The following is a 27,141-nucleotide window of genomic DNA, read 5'->3' on the forward strand; positions in this document are numbered from 1 at the left end:
AATGTCAGAGATTTTCTCCTACACTTCGCTTGACAGTAATGATAAATAAGCTTTACATTGTTCAAAGAAACAACAGAATACCTAACACATTACATTAGAAATACTCAATGCACATTCAGAAGTGGTGGAAGAATATACTTCTAATTATGCTTATGAGTTATATGTCAGTGGTGGTTCTTGCCCTGGAACCTTCCTCAGGAAGAGGCTGCAGTGGTTAAAATGAGGCACTTCTTCAGCCTGTCCTTTCTCACTTACACTGACATTCAAACCTCTAGCTGTGTTTTGCATGATACGACATGCCATGAAAGTCCTAACCACAATCTTGTGATTGCCTTGAAGCTCACTCTGTGTCTGTTTAGGCAGCAAAACTCCATTTTAGTCATCTGAAAGTTCACTTTATCACGTTAATTCTCTGTGTATAAGGGATTTGCATATTTTGTTGTGAGCCCTTTGAAACTCACTGCAAAGTGTTAAAAGCAAAAAGTGCATTGCGAATTTACAATCTCCAGTCATCTGTAAAAGTAAATTCCATAGTGGTGTCATTAATACAGTAAATTATTTAAGCTATAATTATATTTAAGCTATTATATAATTCAGCTATAAGGTAGCAGAAGAAAGTGCAAAAACCTTGATTCTGGTATAGCTGTATCATAAAGTTCTTTCATGTTTAGTCAAATGTTCAGGCTGATTTTAATATCTGGAGTCAGTATTCAATTTGAAATGTCAGAACTTAATTGGATATTTATATCTTTAGTTGTAGAAACTGTTAACAGTTCAGTTAATATTAAGTGATAATTGCTTAGCATGGTAACACTACATTACAGGCACAAAGTAAAAGATTATGTCTTTTTAGCAAATAAGGAAAGTATCATTCATAACAACATTTATAGAACAACATACATATATATTTTTATTTGCTTGGAATTGCATAGATATTATGAAAACACTTATCTACTAATACACTGGTTATAATATCCACCTATGCTTTTCTCCAGACAGAAAGATGATATAGTATGATGTGTCACAAATTGAGAAAAGCATTAAAAGAATGCAACCCCTACCCATTCATGTATTTTTTCATAGTCTGGAGGTGTTATACCAGACTATAACATGTATACCATGTGAGCAAATGTCTCTGATTACTCAGGAAAATCAAAACATATCTTACCTGGCTTTTAATACTGTATGTTTCTGTTAGTCCTGATGTAGTATGATACTAATGTAATGCTTAATCGTTTTTTATCAATGCAGCTGAATCCTGATGGATAGCAGTAGATATTGTAGATTGACTAAATCATATTAGGACACCTGTGACTTTTTGAAAGGTCTCTGAAGCACAAAAGGACAATGAAATCAGCCCCTGTGGGGGTACCACTGTGACCACTTTTTTTTAGCTGATTCAAGATCCTTCCATAGAGTTAGAGGTCATCAGTAGCTGCCCTTTCCAGGCAGAATCAAGATTTTAGATTGTTATCTGCTAAATCTGAAATAATTACACTCTGTCCTGCACACATGCTGACTGTCTTGTCATTATCTTTTCTGGGTTCTATCTCTCTAAAGGTCCTAAAGATCAAAAATTACATTTACAGTTTCAATTGCAGTTCCTAGAATCATCATTATTCTCTTTTTCTTTTAAAACAATGTGTAAAGTGTTGTATCAAGACTGGTTAGACACCTGTTCATTGAATAAAACCACCTATTTCCATGTGCAAATGAACTCATTAAACTGGAATTAACTGCTTTGGTTTTTAATTTCTGTGCACTACCAGATTGTACATATTACAGATTAACTGTGTTGAAATTATAATAAATCATAACAGATTAGAATGATCTCTTAATAATGAAATATCAAATAATGACCGATAAAAAATGCCAAAGTCTATGGTAGATATTGATTTATTAATTAATACTGGTGTTAGGCATTTGGTTTGAAAATCCCCAACATTGTTTCTTTTAAAAAACAGACTTCAGAGCACTTGATTTTATTGAAATCTTAAAACTACCTCATTGATCTAGAGTACCATTCCCATTTGGTGCTTCAAAACATCATTGCAAGTATTATTATTAGTGGATATAAACATCTTAAGACCACAATACTTCAGCAATAATGGATCATGTAACAATCCAAAGTTTAGTTTGACATTGCCATTTAAGGCTTTTGTTTCATGGCTTAGGAAAGGATGAGAGAAGCATATCCCTGACTGCCAACCTCTTTGTCTGTCTATTGAGTTTTTCAAATTGACTTTTGGGGTAGGAGGTTGTTATGCTTTAATAGTTCTGCCAGCAATACAGTTTTGCTGTCAAAATTTCATTTTTTTATATATTTTTTGAGAGTAAGATCTTTTGACCTCTTTGCTGGTGTATTCTTGACATCAAAATCTGATCCTTCATTGAGTTGGATGTAGTTGTGAAGGTGGTTGGGGGCCAGAAGTGTGACAGACCCTTACAGGTGAGACTTCTAGCAGGTGTGCAAAGCATCTCATTTTTTGTTCATGGCTTAGTTGTTCAGCCACTATAATAGAAATATATTCTGTTCCATTGTATTCTTTTCACATTAGCATCTCATAACCAGGTGTTTGTATATCCAGACATCTGAAAAATACATTTAAATGGAAGTGCAACAACTGTGAATAACATTGTTATGCGCACATGACTGTTTTATTATTTGTCTAAATACATCTTACTCGATACAAAATAGAAAACATAAATGCACTCTTTGAAAGTTGGTTAAATGCTTCAAATTAGCAGTTATTAGACATTATTAAATATCTGGATACATATCTGTCTCTGATTGTGACTGGTGAATGTGCTGGATTATTATATCAAACCTCAGTTCTTCAAAACTGTACATAAAACTAGCTTTCAGTACCAGCTGGAAGCTGGGATATTCTCCTATGAACTGATCTATTATCTGTTGTTATCTTTTAGGTTTTTTTTCATTGAAGAAATCTCACTGAAGCAAGTTGCAGGCTAGTTATGGGTTTCACCCTGAATTATTTGTTAGGCTTAGAAGTGGATAAATTAAGGTCTACTTTGTCATTCAAACATGAACAAAATCCAACATTCTGGAAGTGTTGGCAGATACATAAGGATTTTTTTTGTGTGTGTTGAGTATAGTTGCATAACATTATTTCTGAGGACATTTCTATACAAACAAGTGAAGTACTTCCCAAAAGGTTTGTTTAATTCATGAATTACTGGACAAGCGCAAATATTAATTAAATGTGGCCACGATACTAGAAAGCACAGCAAGCTAAATAGAATTCTGATTCTCTTTACGTGAAGTCAAGACAGTCAGCCAGAGACAGCAGTTTCAGCTGTCGCCAGCCTGGTGTACTGTAGTTCTTTATTCTCAAGGAAAACATGGTTAATATGATTCCGATAAGAAACAACATTCAGAGTCAGGGGTTCTCAATACCCTTATTCATTGTTTGCAGGTCTTTCTACAAATACAAATGAATGGCAAATAAGAAATAACATTGGTGTTTGAGTTTTAGAACACTAAGGAAAACAGAGCATCATGGTAATTTTGTATTGTAAGAGCAAAATGTTTGCAATGAATATAATCGGAATGTAATTGATTCAGAAAGCCTTACATTGCACCTGTTTATTGTCACATATTAAAGTTAAAATTGCATTTATATTGAAACACAAATGTGAATGTAGTTGAATTATAATAGATTTTTAATAAAAGTTTAATTCCTTAGAACCTCAAAATGTTTCGTATCTTAATAATGAATTTAATCAGATCATCCAAACATTTGCAACTGTTTGATTACAAAAGCTACGTTGAATGTAAAAATAGACTGGTACTGTCCTTAAGCAACCATTGTTCTAAACCACACTACTTCATTATAGATGTGTGTAGGTTATAGTTTTCATGTTGCTTCAGACAAATTCTTACAACCATGTGTAAGTAAGGGTACACCAGGCTCTTCTGTTGAAGGAAATATTGCATCTATATTGTTTATTGCATGTATATTTTGTATATTGTATATGTAACCGCAGTTCAAACTATTTAGAATGGAAAGAAATGAATAAAAGTAAGTAGACACCACATGCCCTCTTGCATTCCAGAATCCAGCACATGTCCAGTTTAGGAGAAATGGCAGTCCGTTTAGAGACCGAAAATTGATCAAGCCCACCAATGACAGAGTCATTTACAGAGCATCTTAAATAATGAAATCCTAACGGGAAAAGATAATATTCCATTGATTTCAAAATGCATGCTGGGATCTGTTTAAACAAAGCAAAAACACCCTGTTTAGAAAGAGAACAAGTATGATAAATGTATCTAGTTTGCTAACCAGCACTTTCGTCCTGCATGCACCCATTGGCTGTGGCCTTGGGATGTGCAATCAGGAAACAATAAAGGGCATTGGAAGCAAGTGCCTTAAGATGGGGAAAGGTAGAGGGATGTGGAGGATGCATCAAGGTCAGCATTAATTCTCTCTATATAAGGGAACAGAAGGCTATTATCTAACTTTTAATACATCATTCTATGATAGTTCAGGTGGGTAGCTGCGTCAGCTTGCGTAGGTTGCAAAGGAACAAGTAATAGGTTTATTCCATGCTGAAAAAAAAGAAGAGAACACAACGTTTTGGCCGTGGAGCCTTCTTCATATACAGTGCCTTGAAAAAGTATTCAGACTCTTGCACAGTTTTTATATTTTGTTTCTTTAAAGCTTGCAATCAAGGCACTCTGAAGTAAAAAATAATATTTTTATATACACAACCCACTCCATGCATTGAAGGCATAAATCAAAAAGAAATAAATAGATAATTCATATAGCAGAATAATAGAAGTCATAATTTCTTAAATATTGAAACTCCTGACTGTGGCATACTTAATTAATTTAGGTTCACAAAATTACCTTAATAAGCCACAAAATTAACTTTGTGGCCTCTGTCTGTGTGCAGTAATAGTGGTTCACATGATTTCAGAATGTTTACTCCTGTCTCTGTAATGTCCCTCAGTCAGGTAGTGAATTTCATGAAGTCCAAGGAGCTTTCAGAACTACTCAGGGATAAAGATGTACAAAGGTGCAGATCAAGAGAAGCTTATTAATGCATTTCAAAGACCCTTAATAGTTCTTTGAGCATGGTGAGGTTGATCATGAAGAAGCACAAGACACCTAGAATTAGATCAGACTGTCCCTCCAAACTGAGCAGTGGGGCATAAAGGAGCAAGCTTATGGATGCAGCTGAGACCCAGAAAGACTTGCAGCTATGATCGCTGCCAAAGGTGCTTCCACTAAATATTAAGTTAACAGATCTGAATACTTATACAGTTAAAGCATTTCTCTTTTGTCTGATTAGGTTTACTGACATTTCCTTTAACCTACTTTACTCTTAGAAGTCTTTAGTATGAGAATTCTAAATCAAATATTACATTCAAAAATGAGTATGCATAGTTTTGTAAATTCACAGAATAGGCCATCATAGGAAGGGTCTGAATATTTTTGCAAGGTACTGTATATATACATGCATAAGGGCTCATCTCTTTCACTTTTTTAAGCAATTTCCTTTCAACAGCAGCCTGCACTTATCTCTTATACCTGCAATAACCCACTTAAATCCCTATTAATTCACTTGGCTGCAGTTAATAAGTTATCTTAGGCTGTTGTGAATTGGTGCCTTCTACAACCTGATTAAATGTGAGTTATTGTTTAGAATCAACACTTTTTTATAACAAATAGATTCAGTTTACTATTTATCAGCAGAAGCTGTCACATTTCTCAGTCTATTTTAAATCTAGAGTACATGCAAGGCTAATAAACTTTTTTTGTTTATGGTGCTAGAAAGGAAAACAAAAAATGCAACTGAAATTGCTGTACAGTGTTTGGTCAAGTGTTGTATAAAATTGCCCAAATGTATTGCTTTCTTATGAATACATTCTTACTGTATATCGGACATAATTTGCAGCACTGGATCATGTTTCATTGCTTTGGCTATGTGAAACCCTGGTTATAAAAGCTGCAAATAAGTTAAGTGTAAGATTTGTCATCATAAAATTATATCTGACAGTGACCAAAACGCTGAATACCCACAATACACATTTTACAAAACAACACCACCTGGGGAAAGTGTTTTGCTTACTGTGTGAAATAAAAAGAATCAATTTTGGCACAATAGTGCTACACATCTACCTCTACAGCTGTTGCAAAAGCTGAAGGACAAAGATAAACATCCCTGAGGCACTAGTTACGGACTGTTTTTGTCTATCTCCTGTTTATAGTTGCATTATAAAATTATTTAAGGATGGTAAAGAAAGTCCTTTACATGACATAACTGTCTTATGTTTGGGATATCGATTATTTTGGTTTGAATATTGACTTTTTTGCAAGGTCAGTTTCAAAGTAATAGGAGAATAACCTGCTCCTGTATTTGAAACCCTTTATTAGGCACATGCTTAGTCAGAGCTTTGACCTTCCATGTTCGAATAGTAAGCAAGTAACTCGGTAACTGGAGAGTTCACAGAGAATAGGTAGCAACTGTTTTTATGCATCCTGTTTTTGGCAGTTATAGAGAGACAAATATGAACAAAACCTCATGCAAACATTGGGAGAAAGTGAAAACTGTACACAGCCAAGGCTGACATCAAACCCCAAACCTTGCAGCTGTGAGACACAAGTGCTAACTGCTTTCCTCATTCTTATTTTTTTATATTTTACGTCTTAAAGAATTAATGAGGAAGAGCTAAATAAACACTTAAAATAGTTTTTGCATAGTTTTCTGAAGAAAACTTGTATATGAACAGATGGGTGCAAACCTTAATGAAGATTCAACATTCTCTCCTCGTTATTTTTTTATCGAAGAATCCTAATTAGTTTTTTTTCTAAAATAGTCCACTGAGTAGTCAACTGCTATTTCATGCAGCTAAGTGACATAAGTCAAAACTGCAGAAAAAGGTTATTAAGATGACTATCACTACTAGATGAATGTTATATGAACACATACAGTAGCACTTGTTTTCAAAAATTGTTTTATTTACAATGACCATTTCTATACCTGTTCAACTACATATGAAATGCTTATGCATTTATTTTGAAATATCTTTGGTGTTCTGCTTTTTAAATCTTATTTCTGTTTGTAGGTGATGGTTTTTGTGCACGCCAGGAATTCCACAGTTCGTACTGCGAATAGCCTAATAGAAATGGCCAAAAATCGTGGAGAGATTTCTTTCTTCTTACCAGAGCAAGGCCCGGACTATGGACAGGCTGAGAAACAGGTAAGAAATCTTCACTAATGCCTTCTTAATAGTAGCGATTCACGACTGAGATATGTTTTGTATACCTACTTTATTAGGATTCATATCATCCTTGGTGAATGTTCATTCTGTGAATTTCTTCACCATTCATCATACCCTAAATGTTTACTTAGGAAAATATAATGTTTCCTTATCACTGCTAAAAATGACTCTATGGCTAGTACAGTTACAGTATAACTGTACTTGCATGCAGTTTAGAAACTCCTGATTTTTTCACATTATGAGTATGTGATACAACACACAAAAGTCATGCCTCATGCAATATGAAATGTGTGAGAGTTAAAATACAAAACAACTAATTTATGATACTGAAGTTTATAATTACAATCCTCATAGCTGTAGTACTAAATAGCAGTAGTAGTGAAATTAAAGACAGAAACGTGTTAAGGCATGATTTAAAAAAAGGGAGTCTGTAGTGCTGTATACTCCTGAGAACTTCAGGCTTTATCTTTTTGCCTGAGAATATATCTGTTCCTCCTGACCTATAAGAATTGAAATTGATTAGACATTCAGAGATTGTTCCACATCACTACCTTTAAATGGTTTAAATTTTGGATAGCTTTGATATTTTATTTTTCTTTGTGGTTTTAGTTCAGAAGTTGGCATAATTACTGGTGTTCCCCAGGGCTCAATGTTGGGCCCTCTATCATTTAGTGTTTATATGGTCTCGATCATACAGTATACAGTTCTAAAATGACAAGGTTTGAGTTATCACTTCCATGCAGATGACCACACTAAACCTGATATAAAGGTGGTAGTTTTAGAACTCTCTGCATTTCTGTATTAAATGTATGGATGACACTTTTTTTGCATCTTTAGTGTGAGAAGACTGAGGTTAAATCATTGGTTTTCTCCTTTCTGTCATGTAAAACCAATGCTTTTCAGTTAATGTGAATTTCATTTTTTATTGAGAAATTTAAGAAGGATGATTTAAGTCCTAGACTTTTGGACCCTAAACAGCAGAATGTTGTAAACATCATTTTTTCATCTTAGAAATATTGACTGGCTGTGTCCTCAGTTGACTATATTAGTAGCAGAAAACTGATTCCTGTATTATTGTAATGCAGCAATTGCAGGATTTAACAGCTATATTCCTGATATAGTCGCATACAAGTGATGATACTGTATCACTCCTGTTTTGGAGTCCTTGCCTAGGATTCCTGTTAGATTTTAATTTATTTAAAGCCATCTTCTTAGGTATGGATTTCTAGTATCTAGGCTCCACGGCTGAAACGTTGTGTTTTATTCTCTTTTCAGCATGGAATAAACCTATTACTTACCTATTACCTGGACTACTTCTAGCTGATACTAGATATGTATCTGTTTTCTCCACTCCATGTAACCTTCATTTAGCTGATTCTGGTTAAGTGTCCCAATTATTCATCTACAATATTTGTAACAGAGTCTTGTGTTGTTATGCCCCAAATGTTGTTGCCCAAAAGAAATCAGGGACTCTGCCACATGTGTTTTCAAATCTAGCCTGAGGAAATGATAGCAAGTACTACAGAAAATACTTTAATATTCTTTGATAGTAATAGTTTAATAGTTCAGACAATATTATTAGACACACCTCAAGCAAAATTAAAAGTAAAAATGTTCTCTACAGAATGCCATATGCAATTTTTCTTTAAATGGAGAGAGAGTTTCTTTGAGAAACTGGGGTGGTGGTGTTATTTTACTGGGGTGGTGGTGAAAGGTTCATGTGGAAAATTGTGATTTAAATCTCCATGTCCATGAAGAAGCATTAGAACTGTTCTAGCACAAAGGGGTGACTTTCTGCAATTCTGTGACTCTTTACAGAATATGTTTGTCAAATAACCAACCATTTTGATAAAAGCCCATAACACCCTTGGAAACATATAGATGGCTAGGATATGATTGTCCAGTTCCAGCCCAATAACAAACACATAATTATGACTTTGAATTAACCTTGTAGGGAGACTATGACACTTAATTTTATATTAATGACTTCTGAACCTTTATTTTCCCCTCCCAAATAAAGCTATATAGTAATAATGAACAAGTAATAGGTTTATTCCATGCTGAAAAGAGAATAAAGAAAACACAACATTTCGGCCATGGAGCCCTCTTCAGGTGTGAAGAAGAAAACACCTGACACCTGAAGAAGGCTCCAAAGCCAAAAGGTTGTATTTTCTTTCTTCTCTTTTCAGCACGGAATAAACCTATTACGTGTTCCTTATTACTATATAGCTTTATTTGTCTCTATTTAATACATTTTGAAATATACTTCTAGCATTTATTGCACTGCAGTTTACGATATTTGCATTGTTTATATATAGGAGGGGAAACAATTCAATTTACAATATATTACTAGGCATAGAATATATCAAACTGGTTAATGGATCTAATCAAATATTCATGTACTGTAATGATATATGTTTAATCCTTAATTTCCCTGTGACAGTGTGTCTGTCTCATAGCACAGAATTCAGAAATGTAATTTGTTTTTGGTGGTTTTGGTCTTTTATACTTGATATCCTTCTAAATTAGGTCAAAGAAATAACATACAATATAAATAAATTAAAAGATAGAATTTGAACACATGCAGACTGTAAAATCAGCCTGAATGAATTCAAGGCTTTATAAAGTAAAGATTATTTTTCAGGGACTGTTGTAAAGCCTTCTACACATGCACAACTATTTTTACCCTTGTCAAAATGCATGAGTTCCCAGCTGCAGGTGCCTCAGTAACCATTCTGTCCACTTCCAACAGTACCTTGCTCTAAATGTGTACTGTCAGGATTGGATTACCTATTAAACCAGGGCTTTCCCCGAGCTGAATTCATAGCAATCTGAACATCACACATTAACAAAAAGACTCAGCTGTCTTTTGTTTTCCCTACTGGCTAGGGTTTAAACTTTTACACTTTGTATTTATACCAGCACAGAATGTCACTCTGAGAATAACCTCTAAATTCTTCAAGGTGGACAAGTGCGAGATGATGGTCAGCCAATTCAGATAACTCATCGTGCCAACATGATTCGGACCATAACACAACTCATTAGTTACTGTCCAGCAGAAGAGCAAAAGGAGGTTCAGTTTGTGATCAATATTGCAGTATGATTGATTTTATTTAGCCAAACATGATACTCACAGACAGCAATCAATATTAAGCCTTAGAAATTTATCTACGAAGATTTCTAGTCAAGGCATGATTTATTAAATTCCTGGCATCATTAATTTGGATCAAAGCAATTCATCTGGGTAGCGTTAATAAACACTGATATTCTTTTAGGTGTTTATCATTGAGGGACTCCTTAAGGCATTTATGCTTTGTACAAGGCTCCCCCCCCCTCTTAGCCTTTCTGATGTTAGGATCTGACTGTTCTTTAGCTGGGGTATTAATAATATTTGAATGATATAATAAAATAATATTGCAATATAAAACTGTTGATATACTGAGGTTATAAGGGCTCAGAGTACCAGAAGCCAAATCAACATTTATCATAGAAACTCACACATCTAACCACCTGCTCGTAAACTAAATTTTGTTGATTTTTTTATTGTTTATTTATTTATTTCAGTGTAACGTATAATGCAGCTTAACAGTAAAAATCATATACATTGAGTATTTAAGGTTTACTTCACAGTGACATGAGGTGGAGATCAGGGTTAATGCAGATATTCAAGTGTGGAACTGCATCAGCTTGCCAGTTTTAAAGGAACAAGCAGAGGTCAAATCCACACAGAAATGTAAGAGAACATGTTTCAACTATGGCTCTTTCTCAAAGTGTGGAGTTAATGCAGTTAGATTTAATTAAAAAGAAAATGTTAGCATGTGGACTTTCATATTTTTATTTAGATTATTTATTTATTGTATTTATTTGACACATATTTTATTTATTTGACACAGTGTATGTCACTGTGTCACTGTATATTTATGCTTTTAAGCTCTATGTTGAAGAAAGGTCCAGTTCTCCAAAAACTCTTTGAAGTCTTCTTATGTTGATGTGAAATTCAACCAGATGCCATAAGCATGTTTTATAATGGTTTGTGAACCACAAGTCACGCTTCAAAACAATAATTACTGCAGTATCATCCATTCCACAAAGCAATTTTCATCTTGGTAAAAGATAAAGTTTACATTGAGAAAGCCAGGGTTTGCAGAGGAAAACCTACTGCATCTGCTTTTATAAATTACCTTTCTTGTCATGATAAAAAACATTAACAGCTTTACCAGATAATAGAGAATTTTATGTCTATGGGTATTGGAAAAGTCTTGAACTACATTTATTAACTTTCCTAAAGCTAACACCATTTTTAAAGAAAAGAATAGTTTTCCTATGACTACACACTGCCCTGTCCCATAATACGAGCCATGTACGAGACTTGAAGTCCTATGTTTCCTAATACAATCTGCTAAGAAAGGTTACAAAGGTTATAAAAGTTACAGCAGGATTTTTCTTAGAAGTGAAAGTGCATAACTTAAGTGTCGCAGGGTGTGGCATTGCAAAGGAAAAAATATCTATGGCCTGAATATCCAAAATCAGTTATATGCCGGAGACATTTTTTGGTATGTAGAGGTAAGTAGAGGTATTATCTCCTCTTGAGATTAGTGATCCCAAGTAATTATTTTGAAAGAGCAGATTTCATGGTATCATAGTTCAATCCAATCATAACTACATGTGTGTCCCTGTCCTCTGTCCTCTGAGCCCTAGATGCCCTTTGTTGACCAAATGTTTAGAAGATCATAAGTCAGATAAATAAGCCATCTACATCATAATTGTCACTCTCTCATCTCGCGATGAGAATGTTGCCACAGAAGCAAGAGACCACAAAAAGAATAGCAAGTTAGGTCCCAGGACACTTTAGCACCAGGCAGTCTGGCTGACATTGATCACTACAAGTAGTTTTACGTACTGTTTTGACAATCCTACACAAGCTATCACAATTAGACCTTGCCATTGATCTTGACAAGATAACATGACTTGTGATTTCCCAAGCATGGCTCATTGTTGATGGATTTGGATTTGGATGTAATGACTTTTTAAAGTTAAAAATCAGTGAGTGTGCACAACCCTAAAAGTGACTGCTAATTTAATCCAGCCACCACAAAACTATTGACCCAGAGACATCGTTTTCTTGATAGGTAAGGCATATTGGTTTCTTTTTTGTTTTTCTCTGTTGATTTTACCAGGCTTGGAATTCAACAGATAATTTAATTTGAAATTAAATTAAATTAAATTATGCTTAAAATCAATAATCAAATAATAAAAATGATGCCAAAAATGCATAGAGTAACATTTGTTTCTTTTGATACTCAGCATATAACATTAAAGTTTTCAGTCCTTTACTCGTGATTGAGAGGTACTTCATTGTATTGGTATATGCTGTTTATACCTGAATGAAAGCAGTGTCCTAGAGCAGTGAGAGGGAACCAAATCCAGACGATGCAGGCAGGCAAGATGGCATAGCAAGCAGGCAGATAAACACAATTCATGGGAATTAACAGAAGCGTGGTCGGAAAAAAAGCAAAGTCCGTAGCCAAGAGAATTAATTAAACAAAGCATAAGGGGAATCCTAAAGGCAAGGTCGAAGTGAAGCAGGGTCAGAAATCCAAAAGTTGAATGAAGCAGAGAATGCCAATATGTAGTCAACAAAACCCAGAAATATGTAAACACTGGTCTCAATTAGATAACTGTGGTTTTTAATTATGCACAGGTGGAACAGATCTCCTACCGTAGTGTGTAGTCACAGCAACTGGCTGATTGATTGGTCTAGTTGAGGCTCAGCCAGCTACCGTGGTGATTCCTGTGTGTTCTCTGGCGGAAGTATGGTACTTCAGTTCCAATTAAGCATTGTCAACCAGTAAGTTAATCAACAAGATCAAAGAAATTTGTAGCTACAGTACAAAGATGAGAAATAGATAAGGTACAATTTGTGTCTGTCAAGTGCTGAAAACTTTTTTTTTCATTCACATTATGAAGTTACAAATGTGTCTTTGTGGATATATACAGTGTGAGAACATAACTATAAATAAAAGGCACATAAATCAGAGAAGTACTGTATGTCCTAAATGTTTTACTGTGATCACATTTTCTGTAAATGTGTTGACCTATTCAGTTGTTTATGATGTGTGTATAAGTGTGTGTGTAGGCACAATTCTTCCCTCTCATCCTAGCGTTAATCCCACATCAGCAGGGTCCGCTTGTCGGCACGCCCGTCTCCATTTGGTGGTTTGAACCAAATCTTTGAGCTGCCAAACTTTAACGTTGCCATTAAATGCGACCGAGAATACTCCAACCGGCACATCGCTCCGCCTACCATCAGAGGGGGGGGAGAACAAAGTAGCCAATTCATAGAGGGGGATTGTTAGGAGGCATGGGAAATTTGGCCAGGGGTTACACCCCTACTCTTTTCAAGAAAAACCCTGTGATTTCTAATGACCACAGAGAGTCAGGACCTCGGTTTTACGTCTCATCCTAAAGACGGCGCTTGTTTTTACAGTATAGTGTCCCCATCACTATACTGGGGCATTAGGACCCACATGGGCCGCAGGGTGAGCACCCCCTGCTGGCCTCACTAACACCTCTTCCAGCAGCAACCTTAGTTTTTCCCAGGAGGTCTCCCATCCAGGTACTGCTTAGCTTCAGTGGTTTGCCAGTTGTGAGTTGCAGGGTGACATGGCTGCTGGCTGTAGGCACACCTCATAATTGTGCTAATAGGATGATTTGTCCTAACAGAAAAAACAGTTCAGTGCATGAAATACAAGGTTGCAACTCCCTCAAATCAGGAACTCTTACCTAGCACACATGCAAGGTGAAATCAATAAAAAATGTCTAGAGGTGATTGTAAAAGTGTGAAAAGATGGTATTTATCAGATGTGCTGTAATAGAGCCTGGAGTTTTCAACAAATCTGGAATACCATAAGGCAGTACCTTGTTTAGTGCTGAGGAGCACAATGAAACTAGTGCCAATAGTGTCCATAATAACAAGGATTCAGTGGGGAGGTATTCCCAGGAGTGCAATTTCTTACACTTCAGCGAAATATGATGGCATTATTTGGGATATCAGTAATAGCATTACTGATATTTGGACCCCCCCCAACGTAATTAAAATTCATATCAATTTCATACAGAAAATATATTATTTTTAAATTGTGGTTACAGCAGAAATACATAAAATATGCTTACTGAACATTCAGTTGGAGCTTGCGCACATTTATCGCTGTGCCTCCACTCCTTGCACTTGGCAGCAGTGCAAGACTAATGGGTGAAGCTGTATGTGCCAGGATGGAGCCGGCTGTGGCTCATTCTGGAGGGCTGGACACTTTGTGTTTGATATATAATAACAAATGGCACTAGCCGTACAGTAAACATAGGTATCATGCTGAGTGTCGTTTTTCACCGCATTTTGCCTTTAGCACAAATAATAGCATGATGCACAGAAGGATATACATTTTATTTAGGTGTATTTGGAGTAATGAAAATAATGGTCAGGACAAAGAGTGCTATGGCAAACCAGTGTTAAGGGAAGCATTCCTATAGTATTTCCTAGAAGGTGCAGAGCAGATATTAAAGCAAAACATTTTCTATTTGTTCTGAAAGAACAGTTAAAACCGTCTAAGGTTAATCATTTGTGTTACTCTGAATACGAGTTAAGCCAATGTTTTCTGTAATTATTGGTTTAATATAAATATGCATATTTTGGTATGTGTCAGTATGTGTCTTTGTATAATTACAGAAAAGCTACTGACAAACTTTAGCATTTCTGCAGTATGCCTGTACATATTGTATAAATATGTACAATGCTGTGCCATAGACAGATAATGTATTACAGTTTTTCACTAAATGTTTCACTAGATGTTTTTCCTTCTTTGGGTCTTCTGTACACATTTTGGCCATAGTTATAAAGATAAGTACATTAACCCTGATAAATCTTTATTGTGGTAGTAAAGTAAGGCCATCTGCCAATTAACAGTTAATTTTTTGATTGGTTAATAGACTACAACCTGTCATATTGGCTACTGATGTATTGCTTACCTTTAGCTTTCGAAGATGATAATTAATCATGCTTTTTGAGGGCACAGTTTGTTTAACAAATATCACAACCTGAATTTACAGATGGATTGAAAATTTTAAATATACAGTATATGTTGAATATTGACTTTCCAAAGGATGTAAAATATGAATTTGTAAGTTACAGTAATTTCAGACTGTATGCTTTTGTCATGTACTTTACAAAGTGTTTGAGGCATACTAATCATTCTTTGCTGAGCTTCTGTTCTTACTTGTTAAACATTAATACATTATAGTTGTCAGTTGTACTTCTTTTCCATAATTATCAAAATTGTCCTTTAGACTACACTAAAGTGCTTTCCACAGAATTCCATAATGTTCTAAAAACTGCTAAATAAAATGATAAAATGCTTTAGAGTACCATAAAGAGAAATACTGCTAATGGCACAACACATTAAACTCAAACTTTTTAAATTAAAGTGCCTCATAATAATGTTAGGCTGAACAGAACATAGCTCATAAAAATTATACTTGTGGTAAGCTGTGTGAAGTTACTTGGAAATCCATTATGAATGAAAGCATTATAGAAATTGTAATTACTGGGTGGAGTACCACCTGTGACCTGACTTGCATAGATTCAATTATCTATTTTTGTTTTGCTTTTGTAGAACATGCATTTCTTCATTTGTACTGATAATGTATTGCTTTACATCAGATACTGACATCTTTTGGAAAACTGCAATTTTCTGTTGGATTAAGAGAACTGACTTTTTTTTAAGGTCCAGATGATCAAGAAACACCTTATATTTCAATTTTTAAAAGTGGGTCTTACTGAATATTTTTAGAACAACAGATGGTTGACAACGAGGATTCTAAGAAAATACGAGGATGTCAGCTTAAATATATTCAAGTTAGAAGCATACTTGATCAAATCCATGTTAATACAGTTCTATTCTGAGCACCAAATCCGTATTTAAATTTCTTTAAAGCTTTATTTTGATAAATATAGCAACATTTTTGTTTTATTCCTTGCTGCCAGTAATGTTATTGATGTCTTAGTCAATGCCGTGTATAATTGTTTTTTTATGTCAGTGTTTCATATAATCTTTTCCCATATAAAAGATTTATATAAACATAAAGATGAAAGGTTTTATTAAATATCAGTAAGGAAATTGCATCTAAAAATAATTTTACAATTATAGTTTTGTAAAAACTTTAAAAATAACATGTAACATCTGTCAGTGTCAGCATCATAAAACTACATGAAACAAGATTTTACCATGGAGTATCAGGTTTTGATTTTTTGAACACCCCAAGAAAAATGTCCCATTTATTTTCAGTTCTCCACCAAAATGCGATGGAAGATTTAGTTTTTTTTTTCTTCAGTTTTTAACCTCCCAGATGCAGTTCCATAAATGTTGTACTAATACTAATTATCTTCATCATCATCAATTGTGGTAGAAGATCAGAAGCAACAGCAGAAAAAAATAGAGATTCTGGTACAGTATTACACTGTATATTTGCTACGACTTTGCTGTTTTCATCATTCAAAGTATGATATGATTTCAGGGCTTATGTTTTGGAGATTATATTTGCTTGAAAACATAGACTCCATGTCACGTCCACAGATAGAGGTCCACGCAAGCTGTTTTTTGTTTTTATGTCAACCAAGCTAAGATCAGAATCGGACAAAGAGACTATCTTTCCTAATCCATCCTTTGTAGTGGTTGTCACAGAGGATTAGACAAGTGTAATTTTTACCTGGAGGGATTTTCCACATCCGGGCCTCTGTGGTGTTCTCTTAATTGATTATGCTTAGCTCCAGTCAACTTGTTCCTTACCTTTATCAGGTGCCTGCATGCTCAGTGTACACTTAGGTTTACTGTTCTAGAAGCAGTATCAGTGCCCCTGACTAAATGCTGTTTATTTAGATTTTTAGGTCCACCGGCCTCCTGCCTTACCTGTTCTTAGAGTTAAACAGTGCCACCTGGTAGCAATTTGTTCCCAACGAGAAGTTTCCATTAGGACAGTAGACATTGACTTAAATGATTGCATCATAACAGCATCGTCATGTATGAGCCAGAACAATCTGTAACACAGAGGACCTCCGTAGTGCCCCATAACTTACTCTAATGTACAATGTTAGCGTGAGTCTTTATGTAAATGTTCCAGTCAGGTGTCTGCTTGGTAACAAAAACTGGAACAATAATGGGTGCTATACCATTTACATAAGAAAGGACAGAAAAAGAGTTACTGTTTGCTGTTCTTCGATACCTTTTTTCATGACACAAATAAACAGCTCCTGTTCTTATTAAATTAGACTGTTATGCCATTAAATGTGGGCTGCAGAAAAGGTCATACCTCCTATTTCAGGCCTATCTTGAAACATTTTTTATTTTAAAAAGAGGTTGGAAAAGTAAATTATACAGTAGTTTGAATGAGCACCACTAATAGCTTACTCTATTTCTTTTCCTACACACGTACAGCGTACTATAGGACAGAACATGTTTAAAGGAGTTTTTATGGGAATAACTTCACAACAATTTAAAGGGTATATACAAAGTGAAAAAACAAAATTGAAAACTCAATTATCTGAGACTGCACTTCTAGAAGTATTAGGTCATTTTTATATGATCATATGCCTGAAAACATCCCTATGATGCCACATTGCCAATCTAAAAAAACAGTATTTTCAGTGTAGCCTCCTAAACCAGGAAATATGTACTGTATACTGACATTTATTTGGAGTTCATGCAGTCATATATTGTGAACTGCTAAGTGGGAGAGCTTGTGTTTGATTTTGCATTTAAGGTGCAGTGAAGAAAAATATATAAATACATTATAGTAATCAACTAATACCAAATACACCAAGATACCCTGTGATAATGATTGTTTGAAATAGCCATGTGAACTGTACATACTACATTATGTTATATAATAAAGAAATTGCCTCTATACAAACTTGTGAAGATAGTTTCTGTATCATTTTCTATTTTGTTTTTATTTTATTGCTTTCTTATTATTTTATAGTTAAAAGAAGATAGTCCAAACTCCATGTGATCTTCATCCCAGTCTTTAAACATGCACAGATCTCACTCTAGCTCTAATTAGTATATTCATGACATGCTTAGCAGGAATCCATGGGTGTGATGTTCTGACAGGAACATTTGATAGATTTTCAGTTGAACAGTATCTGTATATTGTAGACAGATAGTGAACTGCCTGTTTTACGTTAGCTGTCTTAGAGTTGTGTAAAAACAGAATTGTAGATTGATATATTTTTATTATTATTTTGTATTTAAAATTCTGTGAATCAGCATAATGTCTGTTTTTGTAGTAACATTTCCAAAGTACATTAAAAATTGTTTTGGCAGGTTCTATTCAGTTACAATGTATTTTGTGGAGACTGTGAGAGTTCCTATTTCTGTGTGTATAAAATGTGCTGATGTCTGAACAGAAAATGTATCTATCATATATATTCCTGAGGGAACAATGGCAATGTTAGTGACCCTGTGTTTTCACACAATTTGTTCCATGTTTCTTATTGGGATATTAATGAGCTAGACCAGATTAAGTGTGTCTTAAAACTACAGTGAAGTGTAGAGCTCATTGTTATTATTTAATTAGATTTATGGGAGAGGTGCCTAGGTACAGAGGTAAACTTCTGTTTTGACAGATTGTTTTTGCAAGGACACCAAAATCTCCTTGAGAGAACAAAAACTCCTAATTTGTCTGCACCTATTAATATCCATTATTGATTTAAACTTGTGCTATTACAAATTAAAGTCAAAGTCAAATCATGTGCAGTTGCTTGATACACATGAGAATTATCTTCACTGTTTCTTTTTTATTTTTATCTCTTTTATGGCGAAAGAGTTTAAATATCTGGATTACACCCCATTATTGATCTCTAGAATGTCCTATCACAGGTGACAATGAATTAACTGCATTAGTGTGTTTTTTCTTACATCTGGTCACATGAGAGGCTGCTTATAATGGTCTAGGTTGAGGAAAGATGCATAAGCACTTACAGGGAAACTAATTTTAATAAGGGTTCTTTTAACATAGATTCTGCTGAAGATTTGCTGTAGACTGTCACCAACTGAAAAACATGCAGTTAAATATTAGTTACACTGAATTTTGAAATCTTGAAACATTAGAAGAACAATATTGTTTTATACTGTATATTCTTTTTTTATGAGAATGTAATCATCTTCTTAGGAAAGTACATTAATTACTGATTTTACAATGAATATAATGGGCTATTTGTTCCAGGGTAGAATATCAGTAGTTTTTTTTTACTCTAAAGATTTGTTTCTGATGCAAACACTGCCACAGTCAGCCATGGACTAAGTTTGAAATGGAGCAAAAACATACAGATTCATGACTGTAGAAATTGTGATTCACAAGAATATACATACAGTATATGGGTCAAAACTGAAGGTAGACACTATGGTACCTTGTTACCAGTGTTTTTGTTTGTTGAAGCTAAACAAAGGTTGATCTCGTCAAGCTCTGACTTCTGTCTGAAATCTGGCAACTACAGTATCTGAAAGATTGCATTTTCATTTAGACATTCCATTAAAATACATTCTTTGTACTTAAGTTCCAACCATTGGCACAAGATTTAATTTCCCTTAAATAATGAATGAGGTTTCACACTCTTCATGTAATCCAAGAGTTAAATCTCAGAAATTATATGTAAATTTTATATCTATAACGGGAAGATACATTAATCATTATATATTTAATTTCTTTAACAATGAAGACAGTAGAAGCACGGGTCATATTAAATTGTTTCCTGTTTACTTTTCTTATTTACCATTCCTTATACTGTACATTTCCCCAACATGGAGGAGAGACAAAATCCTCAAAATCCTTTGGTATCCTTCTATGTTATGTTTCCCATTTTTTTGTAATAGTTGATGGATAGTTTCTTGCATTTCATCCCAAAATTTGCCATAGGGTTTTAAACAGTGGAGGGGTCTGGGTAATGCACTGCTGCCAGAATGCTCCAACTGCAGATCAGGTAAAGAAGTCAGTAATTGCTTCACTAATTTAGTTAAGGGAGAAATATAGGAAAATAGATATGGCAGACCCAGAGTGGAATTTAGCTAGGACACTGGGGTAGCAAAATGCCATGAGAACTTTCTAAGTTGCTGGGACCTCAGGGTTAAATCTGATATGTAGAATGACTGTATCTAGAGCACAGAGTCCCTGGTCACCATCCTGGGGCTTCTGTTTTGGGAAAGTCTGGTCCACAGGGAAGAGTGCGACATATTGGTTCACTTACAGTAGTTATCTGGTTTGCTTCAAGGTCTCCTATCCCAGCATGGACCTGGCCATCCCTTTGCTTAGCTTCTGAGATCTGACAATATCAAAGTGGTACCACTGCTGCCTATTCTTCGATATCCCCTTGCAATTATCCTTTATTTCAAATCTTCTGAATTTCATCTGAGCCCTTCTTCAAGATTGGGGGAATGCTCTTTCAGGTTCGGCATAGCAAGAACACCTGCCGTATGTTATTGTGATAGATGCCAGCTCTCTATGGTTTCTGCTGTTGTTTCTCCAGATTCAGTGTTTCCAAAATCCTTTTGTCTGACAGCATCAATTTCCAACTTACTACATTACAGTACACCATTTTTGGATGAAATATTTTTATTTCAGTAGTAATGTAATGATACAGAGTCAATAATGACATTACCGTTATCCAATGACACTATCCAGTGAGTGCTGAACCTCTCTGAAGCTGAAATGATCACTGACAGAAACATTATAATAGAAATACAATTTTCGAAGGTCTTGTTTTATTAGTCACATCACAATCCAAAACAACTACCCAAAATGTAAGAATCTTCCATTTGCCTTTAATCATTGTTAATTTACTTCAGCTAAAAATAAATGTGTTACCTTTCAGATTTGTGGTGTGTTTTGGATAGACTAATTAGTATAATGTCTAATTGTAATTGTAAATGATTTGTCTTCCATAAAATCTTCAGGGAAATTCCAGGTTCCTGTGCCCAGTTTAAATTACTGAGAACATCAGATATTGACATATATATAATATTATTAGGACTTATATAATACTAATTACTAAAACTGAGAGCTGGACCAAAGAAATGCCTCTGATTATATAGGAATGAAAATGTCTTGAAAAGAACATAGTATGTCCCTTCAATTATTAAAAAATACATTTAAAATAATCTGATTTTTACATTAATAACATTGACATTTTGTCTTTAAAAATATGGAAGTGTGTCCATGATTAGTAAAATCACAAAACCTGTAATTTTAAAGATTGCTGCTTTTCCTTTTTTCCTTCTTAGTTGTGTAAGTGCATTAATGGACTTGAATCTGTACCTTCTTTTGTGCCAGAGATCAGAACCTGCCACCTACAGTGATATATAATGCACTATTCATTTGTCTACCAAAATTGCAAAGCATTAATATTTATAGGTGTTTTAGTCTTTTTTGTGCATATGCGCAGTGTAATGCCTATTAAGGTCCATATTATTCCATTTTGTATTATCCAGCTTGGAAATAATAAGAGTTCTCTCCACATTTTTATTATTATTATTATTTTTATTGTTCACATGATTGAAACCCTTCAAGCTGAAATACACATCCGTTAAAATGTATTGAACAAGATTGGCGGTACAAGTGTCAAAAATAAGGTTTCTTTTCAGGGCTGTTGGGCTTTTTTTCTATGGCTAAATGAGAAGGTGAACATCCCATGAGAAAGTAGAAGTGGATTTAGGGATATTTAATTTTGGTTTCCAAATGAAAAATGAACAGAATAGTTTTTTTTTTTATCCCAATATAACTAAATGCTACACATTTATACACTGGAATGTATATATTTATAGATGACCTAAAGATAATGCTTAGAAACTCTAGATTTAATAATGTTACTCTAGAAACTAGTAGGCATATCCTGATGATCAAGAATAAGATATTTACACAGAGGTTTGAAATGAGGAGTAATTGTTTTCTTAAAAGTGCACAGTAGATTAAAACTTGGTGGGGATATTATGAGGGTTCTATGTGTGATGATTATATTAACCTATAACATCCATAATAGAGGAATATGTTATTATTACATAATAAATTATAGTATATTATATATACTATAATAAGATTTAAGCTCCCAATTACATCAAACCAGTACAAGTACTGGTATATAACATTTGTAAAGATATTTTACTGCTAAAGCCTTATAAAAATTTGGAGAGCAGTTGTTGACTAAATTGTTATATAGGACATGAATTCGCATGAAAAATTCTAATAGCTACATTCTAAAAAAAACTAACAGATAGAACAATATCATCAGATTAAGAAGCATTTTGACGTCTGTCTTTTAAATCGGCTAAGATGTAAGGAGATTTTAGTTCTATTTTTAATAAGCAGAAGAATGCATTTGCCAGGCTTCCTATGCCAGCAATTTGCAGCGTGTGGTAAGGGTGCCACAAGTGCTTCAATTCATATTAAACCACACGCTACTCACCTCTTTCTGCCTGCAAGGATTTCTGTGCAGTTGGCAATGTCACTGCTTTGCAGTAGTTAACTTGAATAGAAGTACTAGTAATCTTACTGCATTGCAGAGACTCAAGATATCAATGACTACAGAACACGCATTATTTCTTCACTAAATTCTCAAATTAATGTCTTCCACTGCTTCCAATGTCTATTTCCTGTAGGGAGACCATTTTTACAGTGGTTTGTGTGATGTGTCTGCCACCTCTCCCCCTGTGGGGGCTGTTCTTGTGTCTGTGATGTTGATCAGGTTAAGATTAATTTGCTCAGGAGTACGTTTTTGTGCCTTCTTGTGTCTGCCACATCCTTTCACAGGAAAAACAATTATAACTAATACCTGATTCACTTTATTATAAATGGAACGGTTTAACAGTAACAACAAAACTTCTTTATTTAACGACCACCTTTAGTTTTGCAGACAGTAAATCCATGGTTAGAGCAAACATACTGACTGGGCTTCATTCCTCCCCTGTCTTCAGTGAGACAGTAAAGAATGCTACCGTACGATCCCTGCAGCTCCATATTTGGGCAGGTTTGTAGCCACACTTTGCTAGTATCAGTGATTAATTGTTTAATTTTCTCCAAAACATTCAGAGAGAAAGCAGTACATTTACTGTATCTTGCTTGACAATATCCTGTTGGAACAAAAGCTACTAATTGATAAACGTGCACTTGTGCGCACATTTTTCTGTGAACTGGGATGTTGTAAATCAAAAATAAAATATACTTCAGATTACATTAATGAATTATGAAATGCATTTTTAAGACATTTGGGGTCTGATTCTTGTAAGGATGTTGATGAATAGACTTCACAATGCAAGAACCAGTAAAGTGCAGCCTGATTGTTACGGTACCAGAACAGGGATAATAAGGATATTGGACAGTTTTAAGCTTTTTTTGCATGATTGTGCTAATTCACTTGGACATCATATGCAGGATTATTGTCAAACTTGACACTGCACTAAATATTAAGCCCTGTGTTATTTAAAGATTTCTTAAACCGGTAGTTAGGTGAGAGAAACTGAATAGTATACTGTAGACCTGTACAATTCATAAGTTAAATTAATATACCAGCTTGAAAGTTTGATATGCCCTGAATACAGTAAAGCCACTGTATTTTGCTATTTTTGTTGAAATACCAAATGTGTTTGTTATGTTTGGGTTTCTTTCTCTAGCACAGATAGGCCTTTGTTTTTCTTGCTGTTGGAAGCTTGTCTGTCATTGAAACATGACATGGGTTGATGCGATAAATTTACAGGTCTAGAAAATGAAGAAGTCAATCATGGTGCTTTCCAGGCTAGGTAGATGTTCTACTGCATGTGTTTTAAATATAATACTGTGTTGTTTTATTCAGTGTTCTAGTGTTAATACAGCACGCTTGAAAGATCCTAATTTCAGTGCTCTCACATTCAAATTAATTTTTAGAACCTTCAGCACGCCCACTCATTTAAAGCTTTTAAGGTGGGCACTTTTTAAAAAGGAACATTTTCAGTGAAACTCAGTCTTGACGTCTTTAAGCTTGTGCTAAACAGCACAAAAGATCCATTACATATAACAAATTCTTGCAGATTTTATTAAAATAAGAAAAGGAAGTATAATCGTTAAGGCAAAACATTTTAACTCGCACAGGTGAGATGGCGAATTTGTTTTTTTCGGATCTGTTCTCTTGAATAGAAATAAAAAAAAACTTTGCCAGTGGTAATGCATGTTGAAAGTATAAATGAATGATCGTCAGGTAGAATTTCTGTAAGTTGTAAATCAAAGACAGTTGTAAAGTGAGAAGTGAAGGCAACAAAAAAAGGCTTTGAGCAGCCTCACTTAGTACTACATCAGTGAATTTGTCAAAGAAGAGCAGACAGTGGCTTAAGGCTAGACTTCAGAAATTAGGAAATAGTGTTCAACATTGTGCAGAAATTCTGAAATGAGCTGAGAGCAGGGTGCAGTGAGAGCCTGAAGTGTTGTGTATGAAGCATAACGATTGCATATATAATCCTGTTTCATTTAACTCCCATTATTGAAGTCTCATTCTCTTACCAAGCTAGGATGATACATGTTTCAGTGTGTTCAATACTGTATGTGCATTATATGAAACCTGATTAAAATAGAGTATATCATGGAATATTGACTTCTTTTTGCATTGAACATTCTTACATTGAATGTAACAATCACAGTATAGCCCATGATTTATTAGTCATATGGTCAAAAACAACCTTTTTTATTTCCTATTTATACTTAAAACATTCAAAACAATGTTCTAGGCCTTTCTAGGGAACAATTTTATGGTGCTTTATCTTTTTTCCCCACTAATCTGGTCCCTTCGATAATGTTTGGATGACACCTTTCTGTTCACCTTCAGACACCAAGAGATAACATACTTCCCCTTGATTTGTCCCCCCCTTTGCTGGAGGGAGGGTACATACAGCAAGCAGATTTATTTTCCTGGTTGAAAAACATGGCAACCGAATCACCCAGTTCATTACTGAAGTAATAGCTTATTAAAATATGCTTAAGAGTAAAAGGAAAACATGAAAGAATAATTTGACCATACAAAATCAGATAAGTCATGCTTCATCGTTCAACACAGCAGAAAATAGGTCTTGAGAACCACCTTTGTTAAGATTTCTATCATCTGTGCACAGAAGACGTCTGCTCTCCTTTATATTGCATAATATGCTATTATCAGCTGATTTTCATTCAGCCATCATATTATCACAGGTTGTTGAGAACAATCAGCCTCTCTTGAATAACATATCCACGCATAGTTTGCCTTCAAAAGAATATGTATACAGTACGTTTTGGATTAGCTTCATTGATACACTTGATAACTTGTTGGCAGTGTCGTCTTAGAATGTAGTATTTTTTGAAAATTCTTATGAAAATAAAATAAAGGGAAAAGGGAAAAAATAGTCAAAAACTAGCAAGCAGGGCAAGCAAAAAGTGAGTCTGAATTAATGCGTCATTGAGAGATGAAGTGAGTGAGTCAGCCGGTTATTTAGGGAACATACTTACAGCATCTCTCCTAGGTCAAGCTTTATATTTAATGCTGTCTCCAGGACCTTTAAACCCATGTATTGAATTTCTTGCAGCAAAACTTTAAATGAAATAGGCTGTAAAAACTCACAAAGGAATTTATGTGATCAGTTTTTTGATGTTATTCCACCTATACAGACATTCCTATTTTTTAGAATTATTATGATGCTATGCGCACTTGATTTTTTATCTCCTATTGTAAGTAATTCAACACTGTCATTTTCCAAACAGAAAATTATTTCTTCTCTTTTTTTGTTGTAGCTGTTATTATTAGCAATTATGTGTAATTCTGAGCATAAGTGGATTCTCAAACATGGGTGGTAGAATGGTTGAAAGAATCTATAAATATTTACTTTTGTTATAATTGGATTATTGGATCAGGTTTTAATATACTGTACCAATACCATAATGGTATTGCCTAAACTAAACCTTCTCTGCAACAAATGGTAGGGCATAACTTCTCTTTAGGTAAGCCTACAGTATGTAACATCTAAGAAACTAAAGTAGCTAGTTCAACCCCTCACCTCAAAAATAAGCCTCTTTTTCCCTTTTAGTTTTTAACACTACTGAAGAAACAATGTTATTCACATAAATAATTGCATTCTTGGAAAATCTGTTTTCGATAATACTTTTATTCTTTGACAAGATGGGCTACAGTGGACATTAAGAGCCATCTAGTGGCTTCAGTGTTGTGCTGAAGCTTTCTTGCTGATTAAGAGGGATGTTTTTATAACTGAATGCACTATCTGTGGTATACTCTTTTTTCCCTAGCTGTTAAATATTTTGTGGCTATAAAAGAGTTGGGGGAGAGGTCTTCCAGAATTTAAAAAAATGGAAATTGTAGGGTAGGTGTACTATATGTCTTGGTAATTATGTGTCATGCTTCATTGAATCGCTGTTACTTGTAAGAATGTAAGAAATGTTCTAAAGAAGACAAAGCTATTTGGGTCCTCTACACTAGGTCATTTAGTTGCTACCAGATAATTGATCGGAGGATCTCATCTAGCCATTTCTTGATAAAAGCCAAGATATCAATGGATAGATTATAGATCAGTACAGCAGTTCATATTGCTTATTTTCATTTCTATTTACAAATCCACATTCACTTATATTTACAAATACATGCTCTTGTTGTACTTAATCATCACAGCATCAGGAATGTGCTGCAGTGGTAGCAGTGTTATCATTGTTAGTATTTTTGCACTCATGTTGCGGGTCTCATGTCTCAAAAAGGCATTGCATCTTAAATAGGTACCTTTTAGTAAGCCATTTAGACTATCAGGTGTGGCAGCTACACATTGTGATAACCCATCTGAGCTAACCAGGAC

At 34.6% G+C, this 27,141-nt stretch overlaps 1 protein-coding gene across 4 annotated transcripts in view; it reads left to right on the forward strand.

The window, feature by feature from the left end:
- Positions 1–27,141, forward strand: part of ascc3 (activating signal cointegrator 1 complex subunit 3) — a 375,545-nt gene that overhangs the window by 224,907 nt on the left and 123,497 nt on the right. For all 4 annotated transcript variants that reach the window (XM_088625716.1, XM_088625717.1, XM_088625718.1 and 1 more), the window contains exon 14: positions 7,097–7,231. In XM_088625716.1, coding sequence (XP_088481842.1) covers positions 7,097–7,231 — 135 coding nt within the window. The remainder of the gene's footprint in view (positions 1–7,096; positions 7,232–27,141) is intronic.

This window comes from Lepisosteus platostomus, chromosome 3, assembly GCF_059453375.1.
Source record: "Lepisosteus platostomus isolate fLepPlt1 chromosome 3, fLepPlt1.hap1, whole genome shotgun sequence".
Taxonomy (NCBI): domain Eukaryota; kingdom Metazoa; phylum Chordata; class Actinopteri; order Semionotiformes; family Lepisosteidae; genus Lepisosteus; species Lepisosteus platostomus.